Here is an 18,640-nt window from a genome sequence, read left to right as displayed (position 1 = left end):
ACCTGCTGCCTTGTGACTTGCATGTTACTGTTCCCACCAGTGAAATACAGACTTTTATGCTACCCCAGTCCACCCAGTCTTTCAAAAGTGCTCAGGAAAGAAATTATGGAAGACAAACAAAATGAGTTGTATGAGGAGGCTCTGTTAATTTAGTGAAGTTCTTTTCCTTAATGGCCAAATACCCAAAAGCTAACCAAGGAAGAGAATATTGATTTCCCTTGACACCAAAATCATGTTCCCCAAGCTGCAAGCTTTTGCCCAAGCTGGCAAAAGTAGTGCGTGAATATTTTACTTCTAATAAGAAGATTGAAGAATTTCTCTCTATAGTCAAGACCTGTTCATATATTAGTTGCGCGCGCGCTCTCTCTCTCTCTCTCTCTCTCTCTCTCTCTCTCTCTCGCTCTCTCTCTCTCTCTCTCTGTTTAAAATATGTGTTGGTTTATTTTTAAGAATATTGCAGAGAAGCCTATCAGTATTTCTAGACTTGTCAGGAACACTGTGGCAGTTATCTTCCTCATGCTGCCTTGCTTGGGTTTATCTTTCGGTTAACTTCAGGAAAAGAAAACAAGAAAATTCATCCCTACAAACATCCCAGTTTTTAGTTTTACTCAGAAACTTCATGTCTGGATTGGTAACAGTGCCCGGCTTCTTACTTATTCCATCTTTCTTCTGTGTTCCTCTGGGTATTTCTTCATCAGAAGAGTTTGTTGGCATRAAGTTGTCATTAAGAGTACCCTAAATATTTGACATACCTTAGGCTGTAAAGCCATAACTCATAACTGTATTTTCAAATTAAATAATTTTATAGCTGCTCGCTGATTACCTGCTCTGCTGTCACCAGAGCAGGTAATCCTGTATCAGCGTTATCGTTTTCTTCTGGTTTTCTAAGTGAACTAATCTATCTGTCTGTTGATGAATTGTTAGCTCTTTAAATCAGGAGATTTGGTTTAGTTTTTCTTTTTCGTATTCCATTTCATTCAGTTACAAGTTTACGTGATTTTGTGTGCTTAGTTTTCTGCTCTTGTAGATTAGCAGTCCAACGTGTCTCAATGCCTGCATGAGATGCTTTTAAGCCATTTGTTGGGGGAGGCAGAGTATAGTTTTCTTCTTTGTAACCTGATTTCAAGAGCAATGGAAATGATGGATTCTTCGGAAGGCAAAGCTAGCGTAGTGTGTCTTAAAGAAAAATTTGAAACAAAAATGTGATCTTTTTTTTTTGTGAAGCACACAATGAAGTAATTGGTAAAATTACAAAAACAGTCTTTTCAGAGACTAATTTTGATCATATCTCTCTCAAAAGCCCTTTTTTTTTTTAATAGGCTCTTTTTTTTTTTGCATTTTAGGGCTATGCTTTTTCTCTTAGTTTTCAAATCAGTGACTTGAGAGTTTGCTCATTTATTTTTGATTGAGAGTTTAATGATAATAGAGGTTGATATGATAAAACATGGCAAGTTTTAGCTATTCTAGGTCCCTAAAGAACACAGTGAATCGCTTGTCATTTAAAAAGTTAATTTCTTTTATGTCAAATGTTTTGTCTTAAAGGTTTCACACTTTCTTTATACCATTTTATCCTCAATACTGCATGATATTCAGGCATGTCTCGGTCCATAACTTTTCAACAGCAATATAAAAATATTTATATCTGTACGTATGACTGTGTGATTCAAGGTACTTGCATAGAAGTCAGATGACAGCTTTGTAGTAGTGTGAACCTAGAAGGTCACATTCTTTGGATGCAAAGCAAGATTTATAGGTATTTGTTTTCTTTATGTTTTCCTGGGCATTTCTAAATAAATAGCTGAATACCRGTGAAAATCAAAAGGTGGCAAAATGTAACGTGAGTACTTTAATAAGTTCCAACATAATAATGCCYTGAATACTTATAGTAAGCTGCTAGCTATCTTTGAAGAGACCAACGAATTCAGCACTTTTGCAGTGATCTAGTGGGTTGTTTGTTTTTAGCCTTGATTGTGCTTCCCTGTAGAGAATTACATGAATATTGCATGTTGTCTTGCAAACTATGATTGAGAAATTCCTTTCGCTCAGTAGATGAACTTCATATATTTGTGAATGGAGGAACGCCACATTTTGCATTTTATTCATACAGACCTCAAAATTACTCCACCGGCGTAATTGTGCAATTATGGGTATCGTTAGTTTGATTTTGAATTTGTTGTACTTAGCTCTTCAGGGCTGSTGCTGCTGACCAGAAGCATGCTGCTGAGATCTTGGTTTAACACCATGCTTTACTACATGATTATCTTTAATCTTATTAGAGGTGGAGTCCAGCTCTAGATTAAGACTCCTAAATTTAGATTTCAGTTGGTGCACGAATTTTCTAACCTTGTATTGGAGTCAGTGGGGACATAAGAAAGGGAGCCCAGACTGGTTCGGTTTACCTGCCACTGTGTGTCCCCTTCAAGGTGAGCTCAGTCACCTTGTTTAGGCTGAACGTACCGCCTGGACCTTCTTTAACTATAAGAGGAGCTTGGGTAGTTTAAATATTTATAGATTTAACATTATTTATGTGTTTAGCGTATTTGAGTGTCTTAATCTGGTCCTGAGCATTTCATGAGTAGGCCCAATAGCTCAATGAAACTCTTTCCAGGCTTGAAACTTGGGAGCTTGAGGGATTCCTTATTGTAGTGTTACAGAACATCAGTATTGTTCCCAAGAATATCAGCTTTTCACTTTAGAATTGACTTGATCATGTGGGCTGCTTCCACCCTTTGCAAATCAAAGTAAATTGGGCTTGTAGAAACCACCTCAATTTGTAGCCTTCAGCCCAGTGGTGATTAATTTTTTGAGAGCTCTGTCTGGACAGCAAGTGATCACATGAATCGCTCTTAATTTTCTTGACCAATACCAGAAAGGCCGGTTGATTCTAATATATTTTAATGGGCTTCACTTACTTAGATAAAGGCTTCTTATCTTCTTCTTCTTGTATTCAGTGTGGTAATCTATCTTCAATATTACTATGCTGTGTAGTCAGGCTATAAGATCTGAATGCTAGGGAAACACAGAAATATCTTTATATTTAACAATGGGAAAGGCTGGATTTAATGTCTTCGGGAATAAGAGTAGGGTTGAGGGTAAGGAGAGATGTCTTTAAAGARGACATCTTTTGCCCCCCTGTTCGTGAAGTCATACCAAAGTCACCCAAGTTAATGGAGTCAGAGGGCTTAAATCATGTGTCATCTCTTATGTCCCTTKCTGAGCCTGTGGTGTCTGAAAGAAAAAAGTAGTCTATGTGGCATATCTGGAAATCTGTCAGAAAGAGAATTGTTAGTGCTGAACAAAAGTTCAATAATGAAAAAGATTTGAGCTAAATGCCCATCAACAACTTGCTTTGTATCTATAGCAAGTCTATTTTCACTTGGTCACTTGAGAGCTGCCTTGGCAATTTGAAAAACGGGAAGAGTTGAGGGTCCTGTGGTACTGAATCTGCAGTGTAAATCCRCAGATCGTGTAAAACATCTTAAATAAAAGGCCTTAACTTCTCTTGCCAAATGCAAATTGATTTGGTAGTTGGCATCGTTTTAGCTAGAAAGAATCTTCTGCAGAAACGCTGCCCAGTGTCCTCTTTCAAAACCTACCAAAGCGGTGTCATATTTTTAGAAGCATTGAAAGTGTTGCTACTGTGTCACACTTGGCTCAGCATCAGCCTGCTACATGTTAAGTAGTTTGGGCTTTTCTGTCGTCTTCTCGCAGTCCATATGGAGTCTTGCAAAGATGGAGGTAGAGCCATACGTTATCAGTGAACTAGATTTACATAGTCTGTATTTCCTTGATTAATACCCAAGTAAAATTCTACTCATTTTTGTGGAAGGAAAGACAGAAATGATGACAAAATCATTTCAGTATGAGTTTGCTTGGGACAGGAGAGTAGTTGTATGAATTACCTCAGCTCTGACAAATCAAGAAACTTCAATAGTGCATTTAATGTTCTGAGAGGAAAAAAAGATCAAGTCACAGAGGAGTATAATTGGCAAGTTGTTAGTAACAAGGGCTAGTTTCTTTAGCAGAGCTCTGCAACAGCAAAAACACTACTGAATTGTGCTTTGTATGCATGTGCGTCAGCTGTATTCTAGATTACACTTGTGTGCTGGCGTTCACTTTTAAGGATTCCCCAAAGACATGCGTGTTCTGTGTTTTTATCTTCAGTAAAAGTGCCATAGCTGCAAAAAGCCCCAAAATGTGGCCTCAAGTGTTCAGTAACTTTTAGTTATGCAAAGCCTGGGGACTTTGATCTTGCCTTTCTTGTTTATTTTGCCCATCTGTAGATCGCCTGAAGTATCATGCCTTTATTGAGAAGTTATCAACAATGTAAAACAGTTTATAGGCATGTTTTTCTAAACTGTCAGCAGTAGCTTAATGTTTGCACATGAGTCCTCCCATGTGGTCATCTCCTGTTTCAAATATGACTGGTCCTGAAGGGCTGACTGCTAATACATGTCCTCTGCCTCTGGAGAAGAGCAAATCTTGGCAGCAAATCACAATTTGACAGTAACAGAAATTAAGTATAATGCCTCTTGCTGTATCTTCTGTCCAGTTCCATCTATTAGCTCTATTTTGCAACTAGCCACATTAACCAACATACAATGCAAACTGGTCTATGTTTTCCAAGGTGCTCATCAATTCTGATSTGCTATGGATCTTTGACAGTAATGAACTCCCAAGATTAAATCTCTTTGCCAAATGTTGCGTAACTTGTACCAACAGAAGTGCTTTTCAGCCTGATATTTGTATGTCACATGCAGACTTCGGCTTAAGAGTTCTAGATGTGAGTGTGTGTGTGTGTGTGTGTATGTGTGTCTAAAATTCTACTAGCTAAGTCAAATTTAAGTGGTGTGTTTAGTAGTAGTACTGCTATTAAGGTACTTGCAAAGGATCAGGTAAGACAAGAATAAAACAGACTCTGTTAAGGTGCAGTTCCAATGRTACAGTTGCCTTAGCAAAACTAAAGAAGATTAATCCTTTTCTCTTACTGTGTTTACTTGTACTTGTTCCCCCTGTGGCATGTGACTATTTGTAAGGCCCAGCTCTAAATCAGGTCACTGAAAAGATCTGGGCCTTAAAAGAAGAGTAGAGAAGCCAAAATTTTCTTTTTCCTCATGAGATATTAATAAAAATCTACACTCCTCTAACCCTCCCCAAATTGCAGCTATTGTCATTACTAAAGTTATTTAAGAGATGCTGAAATGACATCCTGGGACTGTAAGACATCCTAGCTACTCAATTCTACTCAGTATGTCAGGGATGGCATAAATGTTGTTACTGTGCCTGGTTGTTTATCAGAAAAGCTTACCAAAAGCTTTAGTTGAAATTCAAGATTCTGTGCTTTTAGTAACAGGTTACAGATATTTGAGCTGGTGATTGAGGCAGGTAGTTCATATTAAGCCTTTAGCCATTTACTGCAGGGAGCTTGATTCTCTCCAGATGTTTTAACTTGGGATCAATTAACAGGATTAGTTCTGCTCTAGTCATTTTTTAAACTTAGTAAAACACATTTTTACAGTAYTTTAATGATATTCCATAATGCAAGTGAGTTGCTGCCATAATGATGGGATAGTTCCCTCTAGCTGCCTTTTTTTCCCTCCAATTTATGCATGTTTCTTAATAAGCCTGTAAGACCAAAGCAGATTTGAAACTCCCTTTCGCTCCAAYAACCAGATGAATTTTAGATTTAGATTTCTTAACAGCTTTAGATTACTTGACAGATAAAGAAAATGATGCTAACTTCATTCTAAGTAGTACTCCAGTGGAGCTAAACGACTTTGCCTCTCTTTTCTTTTCAGAGGATGGACCTTGGAGAATGCCTGAAGGTGCATGACCTGGCATTAAGGGCAGACTATGAAATAGCGTCCAAAGATCAAGATTTCTTCTTCGAACTTGATGTACGTGTTTTGTTCTGATGGTGGAGAGAAATTGTAAATTCTGTGCTTTGGTRGATAAGCTGGACAACAAAGTGGTGTTCAGTACATAAAGAATGTACATTTTTTGGAAAACTTTTTTTTGTAGATTGAGAAAGATTTGCATCTCTAGGTAGATCTGTTAAATCTTCTGCAGAACAAAAGATATTAAACCTGTATATTGTCATAGTGTTACCAAACTGCAAACAAATGCTAATACCATTTAAAGATAAACTTCAAGATGCTATACAGATTTCCTCAAAAAACCCTTCATGGCTGTATTTATTGCAGAAACATAGGTATCAGTACATGGTACTTCAAACAGTAAACTTCTGAACTTCAAACTAGGAAATTAGTCTTCACTAGGAGAAAAAAATGAGTGGTTTTGACAGGGAGGGAGAGGCTGTAAATATGCTTATCAGCTTAAAACACYAGCACAAAGTAGTTAACAGTGTGTGTTGGCTGGGGCAGTTGAACCTGAGTGTGCTTGTTAACGTATGTACTAAGTACTCCCGTCTTCCTAAGGAAGAAGACACGGTGAAAGATTCAATACAGATTCCTGCAAATACTTGTATTTTTGTGACTTGTAAATTGTGACAGTGCATACTCTCATTTAAAAAATGTTAATATGAAAACATTACTGTGTAATGGCATTACACATTCTGTGCTTTTAGAATATATTTTTTAAAAGGTTACTCTCGAAAAATAAAACCCATAAAATGTTCTCAGTTATTTTTAATAAACCAGGAAAATGATTTAAGGATAATTAAATACTCATTTATGGTATTGATGTTTTAGGCAATGGACCACCTGCAATCATTTATTGCAGACTGCGACAGAAGAACAGAAGTGGCTAAGAAAAGACTAGCAGAAACCCAAGAAGAGATCAGTGCTGAAGTTGCAGCTAAAGTAAGCATGTACAAGTAGTTGCTGGGGTTTTTTTGAAGGGCTGCAAGGTTGCTGAATGCGAATGGCTGCAGCAATGGGGTTGTGTTTTTCCTTTTTTTTTCCTCTTTCTCCCCAGTGATAAGTGACTGTCGCTTAATTAGCATAGGTGCATTTGACCTGAACTCTGCACAAGACCACATATACTGACTAAATATGCTTTTTTTCTAAGGAGTCAACTCTACAGTTTGGCATCCTGTCCAGTCTAAGAATTTATGCATATGGGGGAAAATAAATCCTCTGTCCTACCCATGCCTGCCTCWAAAGCAGGGAGGAGAGAGCTCAGAGAAGAGACCTTGTCATTATTTTCCAGCTCAGCAAACTTGCTTATCTGTGATACTTGGCACAAAAATTGTGGTAATYCTTACACTTTCTAATGAAAACAGGAGAATTAGTTGTATGAAGAGAAATTTTGCAGGACTATATTTAGTGTAGACAACAGGATCCTCCTTTGGCATTGGTGCATAGCTTTGGCGGCTTAGCCTTTCTTCTTGTGTATCAACGTAAAGTAATTTCTGTCTGAATTATATCTGGAGATCTTACCTCTGCATTTTTATCTTTCAAGGCTGAAAGGGTTCATGAATTGAATGAAGAAATTGGGAAACTGCTGGCCAAGGTAGAACAGCTGGGAGCTGATGGGAATGTGGAAGAATCCCAAAAAGTAATGGATGAGGTGGAAAAGGCCCGAGTAAAGAAGAGAGAAGCTGAAGTAAGTTTGTTATGTAATGCTTGAGGACAGAGTTCAATACTAAATTGGTCAGCATCTTTATAACACAAGCTTTTTTTGAGCTACTGGCACTTTCCTAGCTAATTATTTAAAACTGAGGACTTCGCTTTGTGGCATCTTGTAGAGGAAAAGTTTAGGTGCATTTTTACTGTTTGGTCTGGAGGACAGCTCCGGAATTCCCTACATTTTCCTTCAGTATGCCTTTAAATGCATTCATGTACTATTACAGTGATGCTTAGTTTAACTTTATAGGGTAGTTCTAGTTGTTGATGCTAGAGTTGGGTGCATATTTCTGGACGTTTTTATGCCATACAGTTTCATGTCTCTTGCTGACAACTGTCTCTTGCATMGTGAGGTGCTGATGTGGCTGGTGCTGGAAATGCTCCAGTGAAGGCTACCATTCCAGCCACTGCTATGTGTATGTTCCTTGAAAGGATTTGTGCATTAGGCAAGGAACTTGATGTCGTTTATCTTGCTGAAGTGGCAGATCTCACCAAGAGCTTTTACATGCTATATTTYACCTAAAAGCATAGTATATTTCACCTAAAAACAAACATCTGCACTTATTTTAATGGCACTGAAGGTGTAGCTGACTCTCACGTGTATGCCATCTGACTGTCTGCAGATATATTTTGCTCACTTTAAGTTAAGTTAGTGACTAATATGACACTAGATTTATCAGAAAGCTATGTTTTAAACTGGATTCAGGGTTAAAAACGAATCAATATTTTCTTAGTATTCCAACATTCACTAATTATAGTGTTAACATATATTCATCGTGTTGAGTGTAAGAAGGGCATTTTTCAAAAGTAATGCAATCTGAAGTAAAGATACTAATTAGTTCACTTTCTTTTGCCTTAATTTGCAAAGCCAATTGCTAATGTCCTATTTTTCATATAGGACAGATCTTCAAAATAACCTGCCTTGTATTTTAACGAGACCGTTGATTTATGAATAGTGTAACTAAAATGATGCTGATCGGTAGTGCAAACTGATACGCTTTTATTAATGCATAAAAATGCAAGTTATTTATTTAGGAGGTAAGAGTCACCAAAATGTCTTTTCTCCAGGAAGTATACAGGAATTCTATGCCTGCCTCCAGCTTTCAACAGCAGAAGCTACGGGTTTGTGAAGTCTGTTCTGCTTATCTTGGTCTTCATGATAATGACCGAAGACTTGCTGACCACTTTGGAGGAAAACTACACTTAGGGTTTATTGAAATAAGAGAGAAGCTTGAGGAACTCAGGGTAAATAATTCCTATCATTTTGTGCTCCTACTTAGTTATTTGCCTGACAGTCCTAATGGAATACTTCTCTGGTTGTGTGTGTATTTTCTTATTAATTTAGAATTTGAGATATTTCATCCATCTGTAATATCTGCATTTCATATCAGAGTTGTCTAGGTAACTTAATAAGATGGCCTCTTTTGCACTGAGGGACATTAAAGYGTGTTCTAAGTAACACGTCTTGGGAACAAGTAAAAACACTTTTAAAAAGTGGAATTACTCTGAAATGTGATGATACTGGAACAAATTCGGTTATAGAAGACAGCCAAATGAATCTTACCTCTAGCCAATTTTTGGCTAAAAGTATTAACGAGATCCTTAGAAATGCAGAAATATACAGTGGGCCTAATGCTAGGATCTTAAATGTAGCTGTTACAATTCAAATCAGGAATTGTATTTTCTTTATATAATTTAGGGCAAAATGTTCATAGAACTGTTGAAAAGTGTTCAGTTTTGGTACCAGCACATAAAGAAGATGTTAACATAAACAAAGGATTCAGAAGAAAAAGTAACAAATATTTAGGGATCAAGCAACTTGCTCTATGGATGAAAGGCTAAAGAAATTTAGTGTCCCTATTTCATCCAAAGATTAGGAGGGGACTTTCGTTTTATAGGTACCAACAAGGAAAGAGGATATTTGGTAGTTCAGGATTTCTAGGCTTAACTGGCCGTAGGTGAAATTACATTCTAAGGACTGAAGGCAGAAGCTATCCCAGAATGAAAAGAWGATGTATGTGAGGCTAATAAATGAAATTAGTTGCTACAGAGAAGTTACATGTTTTCCTTAGCTTGAAGCTTTTGCATTTGAGGTGGAATGCTTGCTCAAACAGCACATTTTATCTTGACTGGAAATCATCTGCCTGAGGGAGTTATTGGAATGAAACCCTAGACTTTAGGTATCCAAGAGAATGGCCTTGGATGCTTATACTGTTTATAGTCTTACTGTGTGAATTGTGGGATTACAGCTCAATTAAACATATTACTGTAGAATTCACTAAAGACCATGTCTAAATGGATTGAAGCCCTAAAAGCAAAATATGTTGTTACTGAGTTCAAACAAATCAGCTTGGCTTATTTCTTAATATTTCCACTGTCTTACATGATCACTGTGAGTGATCCTTAACTTTTTCTATTGACTGTACTGGCAGTTTAGGCTCTTAAATATAGCTGTTGCAGTTCAATTCTTAAAATGCCATATATATATATATATATCTAGAGAGAGAGAGAGATTTTTGCTCTCATCATTCTCTGAAATTACACAAGCACTTGAACAAGAAACCTTACTTACAGATAAATTACTGATACTATATGAGGAAGTATAAATGTAATTTGACACAAAGGGGTTAATTGGTTATTTACATCATTTGAGAAAAATATGCATGGATGATTATTACACATTCCCAAAGCATCAATAAAAGAAAAAAAAAAACTTTTGAAGTACTTCACTAACAAAAAAAGAAAACAATAATTATCCCCTCCTTCCTCAGAGCTCTCCTCAGAGATCTAATCAAGATGCTGCTGGGGCAATTCCACATCTCAGAAGAAGGTCTTTTCAAAGAGTTGAATTTCTTGCATCATGTCCAGAAGGTGGCAAGACTTGGGTTTGGCCAGATCTCCAGTTGTGAGTTCCACATTTGAGGGCCCTCTACTGAGCGTGCCTTGTCCCCAGTAGTAGTGAGTTCAACCTGGGGGCTGTCAACTAAAGCATCCTTTCTAATTTTATATCTCGTGTTCATAGTACAGAACATTTGGTCTCAAAAATAAACTAGGTAGCAACTCAACCAAATCCTTTAAGTTTTTGTTTGTTAGTTTGTTTTATTGCTACAATGTAGCTGAAGGAGTTAACAAAATTCTTAACTTTCCCAATTCTCATTACCTTATATCCCTCACCTGTGGCCAAAATGGGGTAGCAYTGTTATGGAAACTCTCACTTTAAAGACGTGACTTTACTACTCTGAATTTCCCTTTGTGAGAAACTTTTAATTAATGCAAATTTACATCTTTCAGGTCTTGGTGTAACACCCATCTATTTGCTGCAGCTCTTCTGCAATAGCTTGTATTTCTTGAAAACATTGTCAAATATGCTGAGGAAGAGCATACACAAGTATACATCAGTATATACACAAGTATACACCAGACAAAGGATTGAACATTAATGATCTAGGATATTTTTATAGCATCTTCATTTGAGAAATTTTGGAATGTAACTTAATGAATATGGGTTTTTTTATTTCTAGAGGATCGTGGCTGATAAGCAAGAGAAACGAAATCAGGAACGCCTGAAACGTAGAGAGGAGAGGGAAAGAGAAGAAAGGGAGAAACTAAGGAGGTAGATGTCGTCCTTAACTGCATATAAATAATGACCAATTGTTTCATGTTAAAAAAAAAAAAAGTGTGGTTTATTCACACTTTTTTAAAACTGCAGAATCACAGTAGGTTTTATTCCCTAAAAACTGACATGGATTGAAAGTGAGGTTAATGTTTTACTCTTAAAACCTGAATGGTTTCCATAGAAAGCTTTTTCTTTAAAATGATGGACAACTACAGTGTTTCTGCATATCTGATCAAATGTCCTGTAAATGAGATGGATTATTTCAAGTGTATAGCTTGTTTTGAGAGGTCACAGATGATGTCAGGATTTTCTGTGTTAAATACAGTTGAATATGTGACTTGGGAAAGCAGTTGACTTCTGTTTAGTTATATGAAATTAGCAGCAGTGAAAAGGGATGTATTTCCTGGTAATACCAGCTTGTAATAATAAGGTGTTAACATCTAATGAAAGGTTTTGAACTTTTCTATTAATTAGACAAGAAATACTGTAATAGGTCAACTAGTTCAACTTATTAGTAGTAGATTGTACCTAATAGTTGAAAATAAGATTCTATAGCAAAAATTGATTCACCATTTTTTTCATTTGTTTCAGGTCCAGATCCCACAGCAAGCATGCCAAAAGGTATGTAAATCTGCAGACAAGGAAGCCGACCTTACAAGCTTGGAACATGGCAAATTTATCAAGCATTACTAATTCACAATGCCTTTGTTTACCGATAAAGCATCCTATTGTGGTTATCTTTTTGGGTGCTTATGCAGCATTTATCACCATGTTACTGAATCATTTATGCCTGTATGTCTCAGCTATGGCTACTGCAGTGTAGCCTCTGATAATGGCTGGAACATAGAGGATTGCTTCTTGTTCAAAATAAAAGGTTGTGCTCAGTGTCTGTTTGTGAAAAACCATATTTTAAAAATCCCAAGCTCCAGGTTAGTCTTGTCAGGATGTAGTGTCAGCTTTCCTGACCTGCAGTTGAAAGTCACCAAATGAGATATTAGTGCAAGGTGATTAAAGAAGAAAAAATCACGAACCTCTGATGTTTAGAACACTCCAGACTAGTCTTCCTATAGTAGCTATGGAGGAGAACAGACCAGCTGTGTTCTTGGGACATCATAATGCACAATTTTTGCCTGAAGATCACTGTCACTGCACTGAGAAGTTCTAAAACTTCATCTAATGAGCAGAAGGCTTCAAACAAAAGGCAAAGCTTCCCTGCTTTGTAATTCCTTTTAAAAGCCTGAATTGGCTGTGTTGTAACTGTAGGTATGGCCATGAGTCAGCTCTAAAAGTGTGTGCCTTAGTTRCACAGGCCTTTGTAGGATTTCTGATGTTGCATTTCTCTTTATATTTGCCTGGGATAAGTAAGTGTTAGAGTTTTGAACACTGTAGACTGTTTTCTGCATAGACCTGCTTATACGTGGAGCATTAAATACTCCAAGTGTGCTGATAGAGCAGCTAGGTGAATGCCCTGTGCATTTTTATTCCATTACTAGATCTAGGTCCCGGGAACGTCGCAGACATCGGTCTCGCTCCGCCTCGCGGGAACGAAAGCGAAGAACCCGCTCCAAGTCGCGTGAGAAGCGTCACCGCCACAGGTCTCGTTCCACCAGCCGCAGCCGGAGCCGCAGCCACCATAGAAGCAGGCATAGCTCCAGGGAGAGAAGCCGAGAACGCAGCTCCAAAAAAAGGTACGTGTTGGTCTAGAACAAAGYGGCTTTTCTTCCTGGATAGATGGTGAGAATTCTTACACTAGATTAGGTTTATCTGGGGCATTGGTAACTTGAATGCGTTTGGGGGRGCTGTTCAAGTCGTCAGTCGTCCCCCCCARACACACACACACATGCACACACGCGCACGCACACACACACACTTTGAGCTCTTATTTCAGAGGTGGATCCCATCTGTTGTTTACTCTGCCAGATGAAATCAAGTTTAAATGTCCGTACCAAAAAAGCCCTCCTTGTATTGAATATGAAGATGCTGCTTTTGCAGGGAAAGTGATTTGACTCTTCTCTGAAGGACTGCTGCGGAGAACAGTCTGGAGCTGTTGCTTTTAAATGACTCAGTTGCTGTCTGCTTCTGAGGAATGATAGTTTATTTTAGATGAGTGAGGTAAGCATAATTTCAGAGTGCTGGAATTGTGCAACGGGGAATCTGGCAAGAAGTCTGCTTATAAGTAGGATTCCATTCTTGTGAAGGTCAGCCCTTGCAGCAGGGAGTTGCAGGGCAGTACTGTGAACATGGTGTCCAGCCTGAAAACCCTGATACCCTGGGATTACAGTTGGGATGACAGCTAGAAGAGAAGAGATTAGGTTTGAAGTGGCTGCATATCCAGGGTTTGTAATTTCCAGTTAATTCTAGGAGTTAAATCAACAAGGCTGTGGAAATACTTGCTCAGTGTGTTCAAGGATCTCATGTGGTCTTTGCCCTTGAGGAGTGCTTTTCCTTTCCTGGAGTAGCTGGCTGTAGTCCCATGGGTGTTCTCTAGGGGAACATAAGACAAGGTTGCTCTGAAGGAAGGTTCCCTTCCTTGAATAGCAGCTAGATACAACTTAAAAGTCCAGTACACCAATTGGTACAGTCAATAGTGTTTAGAATTTAAAGTGCTTTAGAATGTCCTTCAGTGTCCCAAAGTCAATGTGTTGGACTCAGCAGTTTTGTTCTTTTGTGGCCTGGCAATTCACTTATTCTCTAGATTCATACTTTACAAAACATTCAGAATGACATATTAACAAAACTTAAAACTTGTCGTTTCTCAGCYTTAATAAACACATTTTCCTTTGAGAGGTCCGTGTGTTTGTTTACTTGAATGAAGCACTGTGTAGCATGTGTTCAGATTGCCTGTATTCTTCAGCTTTGAAGTCCAGTCTCACAAGACTGAACTTCTGCCCTTCTACAAAGAATTGATTCCCTCCTTGGGGAAATAAAAGGTATGGGCTGATAATGATGGCAGAGCAATATTTATTTTCTCAAGTTTGTTAACAGTAGTCTACTGTTAATTCTTATATGTAACCAAAGATTTTTCCAACTTTAGGGGAAAAAAAGCCAGTGTAAATAGAACTGTTTTTGGTATTGAATGCTGTAAAGTTGAAATCTTGTGCCCTGAATGCCCTGAATTCTGTTACTTCTCATTAATTCATGACAAGCAAAGAAAATTTCACTGATCCATTTTTCCAGAATTCGTATCGAATAAAAATTCAGATCTGCTGTACATGGTGTTTTTGTCATTCTGTATTCTTCTGGGAGAGTTTGACTCTGTAAGTGTCAGACTGCTGCAGCAGTGGTAGCATGTCTTGTTGTTTTTAGGGGCTTGAAAAAAGCAAGAAACTTTCAGTGAGAAGAGTAACATCATCTCATATTAACTTAAATCCTTCAGTGTAAATTTAGGGTCAGAATACCATAAACACACAGTAACCTTGGCTAAGATCTTGTAGACTTCTGCATCCTGTTCTAAAAGTCATATAGATGTGTGGGTGGATGTGTTTGGTTTTGTTTATGTATCTGTTGTTCCTGTTTTTGTTGACCCAGTAGGGTTTCAACATGTAGTTGTACTTGGTGATTAGACTTCCGGTGGAGAAATTTAGTAGTGTGTTTTCCTTGGAAGACATTTCCTCCGTGTGGGTGAGCATTACCACAGGAAACGGAGGCTAGGTGTCATCCTTTGTAACAATAATCCAGTTAGTTTACTTTTCCTGAACACCCTGCTTTGGAATGCATTTTCCAGAGCCTTTCACATAAAATGAAAAGCTGTCAACTTTTAGATGTTTCTTCCTTCAGAAAGTAGAGAGATGTTTGTTGTGTCCTATATTTGAGAAAATTCTGCAAATATTTAAGTTTGTCTTAAAGTCAGACAAATGTATTTTCTTTAATTTGAACCGTTATTCACTCTACAAACAGATGGAAAAAAAAATTCATATATCTGTAATGATATCCCAGGCATTGTCAGTGTAAAGAGCTGACTTCCAGACTGCCTCAGCTCCCCTGAATGTGTGCAGTGTATCTGGTAATGGTAGCGACACGCCTAAGAGAATGGAAGCATGAGGCCTTTCCAGGCTTCGATTCCTGATTCATCAAGAGCAGGCCTAAATAAAGCTCTCTTGTTACTCATTGCTAGGTAGAAGTTCCAAATTAAAGTAGATAATTTTTCATCTCATTAGGAACATCTTAATGAATCCTCCTTGATTTGCACCAAGAAGGTCAATGCTTGGATTTAGATGTCCTTGCTGAGAGACACTAGTGTGTTTGTGCCCACTAGCAAGGCTTCATGTGACAAGGGATAATGTATTTCTGTGCAGGCATCATAGGGTCAAATAAAGTACCCAAAAAACTAGGTGAAGTGAAATCACACCTTTGCTCTACATGACAAGTTTAAGCATAAATCTCATGAGTCCCTTTACAGACTCATCTAGCCTATTTTTGTGTTTATTTTAAGATGATTTTAGGGCAAATCATGCCCTAAAAGTGTCTATTTCTGCTGCTGCCTGTTAGAGAAATTTGACCAGTCAGCTTAGATTAGGTGAGATATATCTTACTCCTGGTGCTTAGACACAAATACTTTTTCAATATGCTCCAAGTTCCTTGACCGAGTATTTTGGCCCTATGTTTACTCTGTTATGTCAGAGAAATGCAAAGATTTAGGTTTCTTTATTGTTAACAATAAAGCAGCGTAAGATTTTGGTTGAATATTTCTCTTCTTGAGCAGGAAATCATATTGACATCTCTTTCTACTTCTTAGATGTCTACTTTCCTTGCTTTGCCAAGGTTACTTACGTTCTTTTTTCTCCTGAGACCTAATGCAATCATCCAATGATTTTTATAAGCAGATTCAGTCACCGCATTGGCAGGGTGGCCACTGCCTGCAGATCATGTGGGGCATGGAGTAGGGTTTCTGCTGGAATTTCCAACTTGATTAGTTGGAAAATGATCTTTTCCAGGCATTGTAAATAGTGTAGATGGAGTGAGGTTGTCATTCTAAAGGCTATGTTGTGTCTTTGAGGAAGGCAAGAGCGTTGCTGCAGTTCTTGGAAGCCTCATGGTGATAATTMTGTTTGCTAATGCACTTGCATGCCCTTCCATGCCACAGTGCTATTTTGTTAGGGTCTTTCTTTGTTCTTATCAGCTGACGAGAGACAGCTGACGAGAGATAGGACGCCTGGACAACTGTGGCTCGCATTGCCCCAGAAATGTTAAATGAAAAGCCAGAGCTGTGGGTGGCATCACATCCTACCATTTGCCTCGTTTTAGGATTAATCACTACGTTTAGCCTGAATCGGCCGGTTTAGAAGTTACGTCTCTGCAGCTGACTGGCAGAGCGAGGTACAACTGAAACAGCTGGATTAACCCCTTTTTGGGGGCCAGAGAGGGGAGTGTAGTACCTGCTATGCTGAAATCTTGTGGTATGCTATCTGAGAATCTCCATGTTTGTAAATACAAGGTCTTGCAGAACACTACATTGTAGAGATCTTTCCATCAAACAAGAAACTGGATTGAAAAGTCGTTGTCCTTCGGTAAACTTAAAAAGTACAGAAGCAGATTGCAGGGTTTTTTTATGAAGCTTCGAGATGGTGACAGCACCTTTTGTAAATGGAGAGAATACRATCTGCCAGTCAAGTAGGCCAGATATTTTTAAAATTTGAAAGAAGATTAGATTACTGGCCAGCTTGATAGCACATTGTAAGGCTTTTACTGTGAAAGTATGTATTGGATTCTTTTATGACCGCAGGTCATCTTAAAACAGAAATGTGATGCCTTTCAGCTCAAGGCTTAGCACTGTGTGAGGCAATATGGAGAGGGATGGCTAATCCAGTTTTCAGTACAGACAACTCTTGAATTAAACCTATATGAGCGGTTAACAACTCTTTGCCAGCTCCATTGTAAAAGTTTTAGAAATGCCTAGAAGCACAGTAAAATACCTAAGAATAACAACACCTCAGTGCTCTAAAATCACTTAAGTGATCGTCTTAGTGATCATTCTTCTTACAAAACCTAATGGTAGTGCAGACTGCAGATTTGCTTTTTCTGTTCATCAGTGTCATAGCCTCATTCCAAAACCTGTGCAAGTTCAATTTTCCACTTCTTTTAATCAGACTCCCATTTTAAACTTTTTTAAATGTGTATTTCACATACCTGAGCTGCCTAAACGTACTTCTCAAGATAAGAGTATAAATGGACAGGGCTGAAAATAAGAGATTTAAAGGAAGTTWACCTTAACCTAAGTGCAGTAATATACATTCAAAAACTTTGCTTTTTTAAGTGTTGTGTTTTGAAATTGAAAGTGGGAAAGGGAAAAGAGTGGGATGATTCGTGATGTTTTCTCATACATTCATGTTGATAATCACCTAAGTTTGGATGAGAATGAAAATACAAAATTGGAATTCTATTTGTGACAGCTACAAGTTGATGACTAATTTGACTTCTCCACTTTATTACGTTTTTTAGATCCTCAAAAGAAAGATCGTCCAGAGACAAAGAACGTTCAAGAGATCGTGATAGAACATCACGTGATAAAGATAGAAGCTCCAGAGAAAGGTCACCCCGAGATTTCAAAGACAAGAAACGTTCTTACGAAAGCGCCAACGGCCGATCAGAAGACCCGAGGAGCTCAGAAGAGCGTGAAGCAGGGGAAATATAACTGGCTGTATATTCACCTGATCTCTAGCTTCCTATGGAGTTGCATACTATGGTTTAGTTTACAGTTGTTCAAAGGGACACCAGTGAGCAGTTCCAGCCACTGATCCAACTAGGGTAGATGTACAGTATATAAAAATGGTTATAACTAAGTCAGAATTAAATCCCATTGGTTAATGATGCCTAAAGCTGGGTCCTAGACTTTCGCTAAGTTGTAAAACTTTTCAGAAAGATTTCTCTTTCTTCAGGACAACAGTTTTATGTACCAAGATGCAGATCTCAATGTTTTTAATCTCCTTTCCARTACATGTTAGTGAACAAATTATATTGTACTACTTGCCTTGGGTGCTTCTGAACCTTTATAAATTCTCCAATTCTGCTCCAGTCAAAACAGCAGCATAGAAAGGTTGTATTTGGGGGAATTTTTTGGTTTGCTTTTTTTTTGTGAGAGGGTGGGTGGATGGATATTAACTTTTAAGGTTTTGTTCCCAGGGATTTTTGTTTGGGAACCTAGGAGTTCATTACAGTGGGAGCATTTAGACAGGAATGCGTGCTGGAGGAAGCTAAAATGTCTTTTTACAGTGCCTATTTAGACTTGGAAATTGAACAGCTGTTGCATTACATCCTTTTTATTTCTACTTAAATTTTGAAATCAAAGCCAGTCCCGTATCTGTACCATTTGATTGGTATGTGTTCAATATATTTGTTTTTTTTTCCATAAGGACTCTTTCTGCTTTTTCTTGCGGGGTGTAAACGGCATGTCCGTTAATTGTAAAAAAAAAAAAAAAAAAAAAAAAAAAAAAAAAAAAAA

General features: G+C 37.9%; 1 protein-coding gene across 1 annotated transcript in view; it reads left to right on the top strand.

Annotated features, from left to right (window-relative positions):
- The window catches only part of LOC112948183 (putative RNA-binding protein Luc7-like 2), a 30,276-nt gene extending 11,729 nt beyond the window's left edge, over nucleotides 1-18,547 (top strand). The window contains exons 4-11 of the mRNA XM_026040409.1: nucleotides 5,799-5,897; nucleotides 6,711-6,821; nucleotides 7,423-7,566; nucleotides 8,655-8,831; nucleotides 11,108-11,199; nucleotides 11,794-11,823; nucleotides 12,696-12,890; nucleotides 17,641-18,547. Of these exons, the coding sequence (XP_025896194.1) occupies nucleotides 5,799-5,897; nucleotides 6,711-6,821; nucleotides 7,423-7,566; nucleotides 8,655-8,831; nucleotides 11,108-11,199; nucleotides 11,794-11,823; nucleotides 12,696-12,890; nucleotides 17,641-17,833 (1,041 nt within the window). The 3' untranslated portion in view covers nucleotides 17,834-18,547. The remainder of the gene's footprint in view (nucleotides 1-5,798; nucleotides 5,898-6,710; nucleotides 6,822-7,422; nucleotides 7,567-8,654; nucleotides 8,832-11,107; nucleotides 11,200-11,793; nucleotides 11,824-12,695; nucleotides 12,891-17,640) is intronic.
- The last annotated feature ends 93 nt before the right edge of the window (nucleotides 18,548-18,640 follow it).

The sequence above is a fragment of the Nothoprocta perdicaria genome, unplaced genomic scaffold (assembly GCF_003342845.1).
Source record: "Nothoprocta perdicaria isolate Ctin4 unplaced genomic scaffold, notPer1 scaffold_256, whole genome shotgun sequence".
Classification (NCBI taxonomy): domain Eukaryota; kingdom Metazoa; phylum Chordata; class Aves; order Tinamiformes; family Tinamidae; genus Nothoprocta; species Nothoprocta perdicaria.
This window is presented reverse-complemented; position numbering and strand designations above follow the sequence as displayed.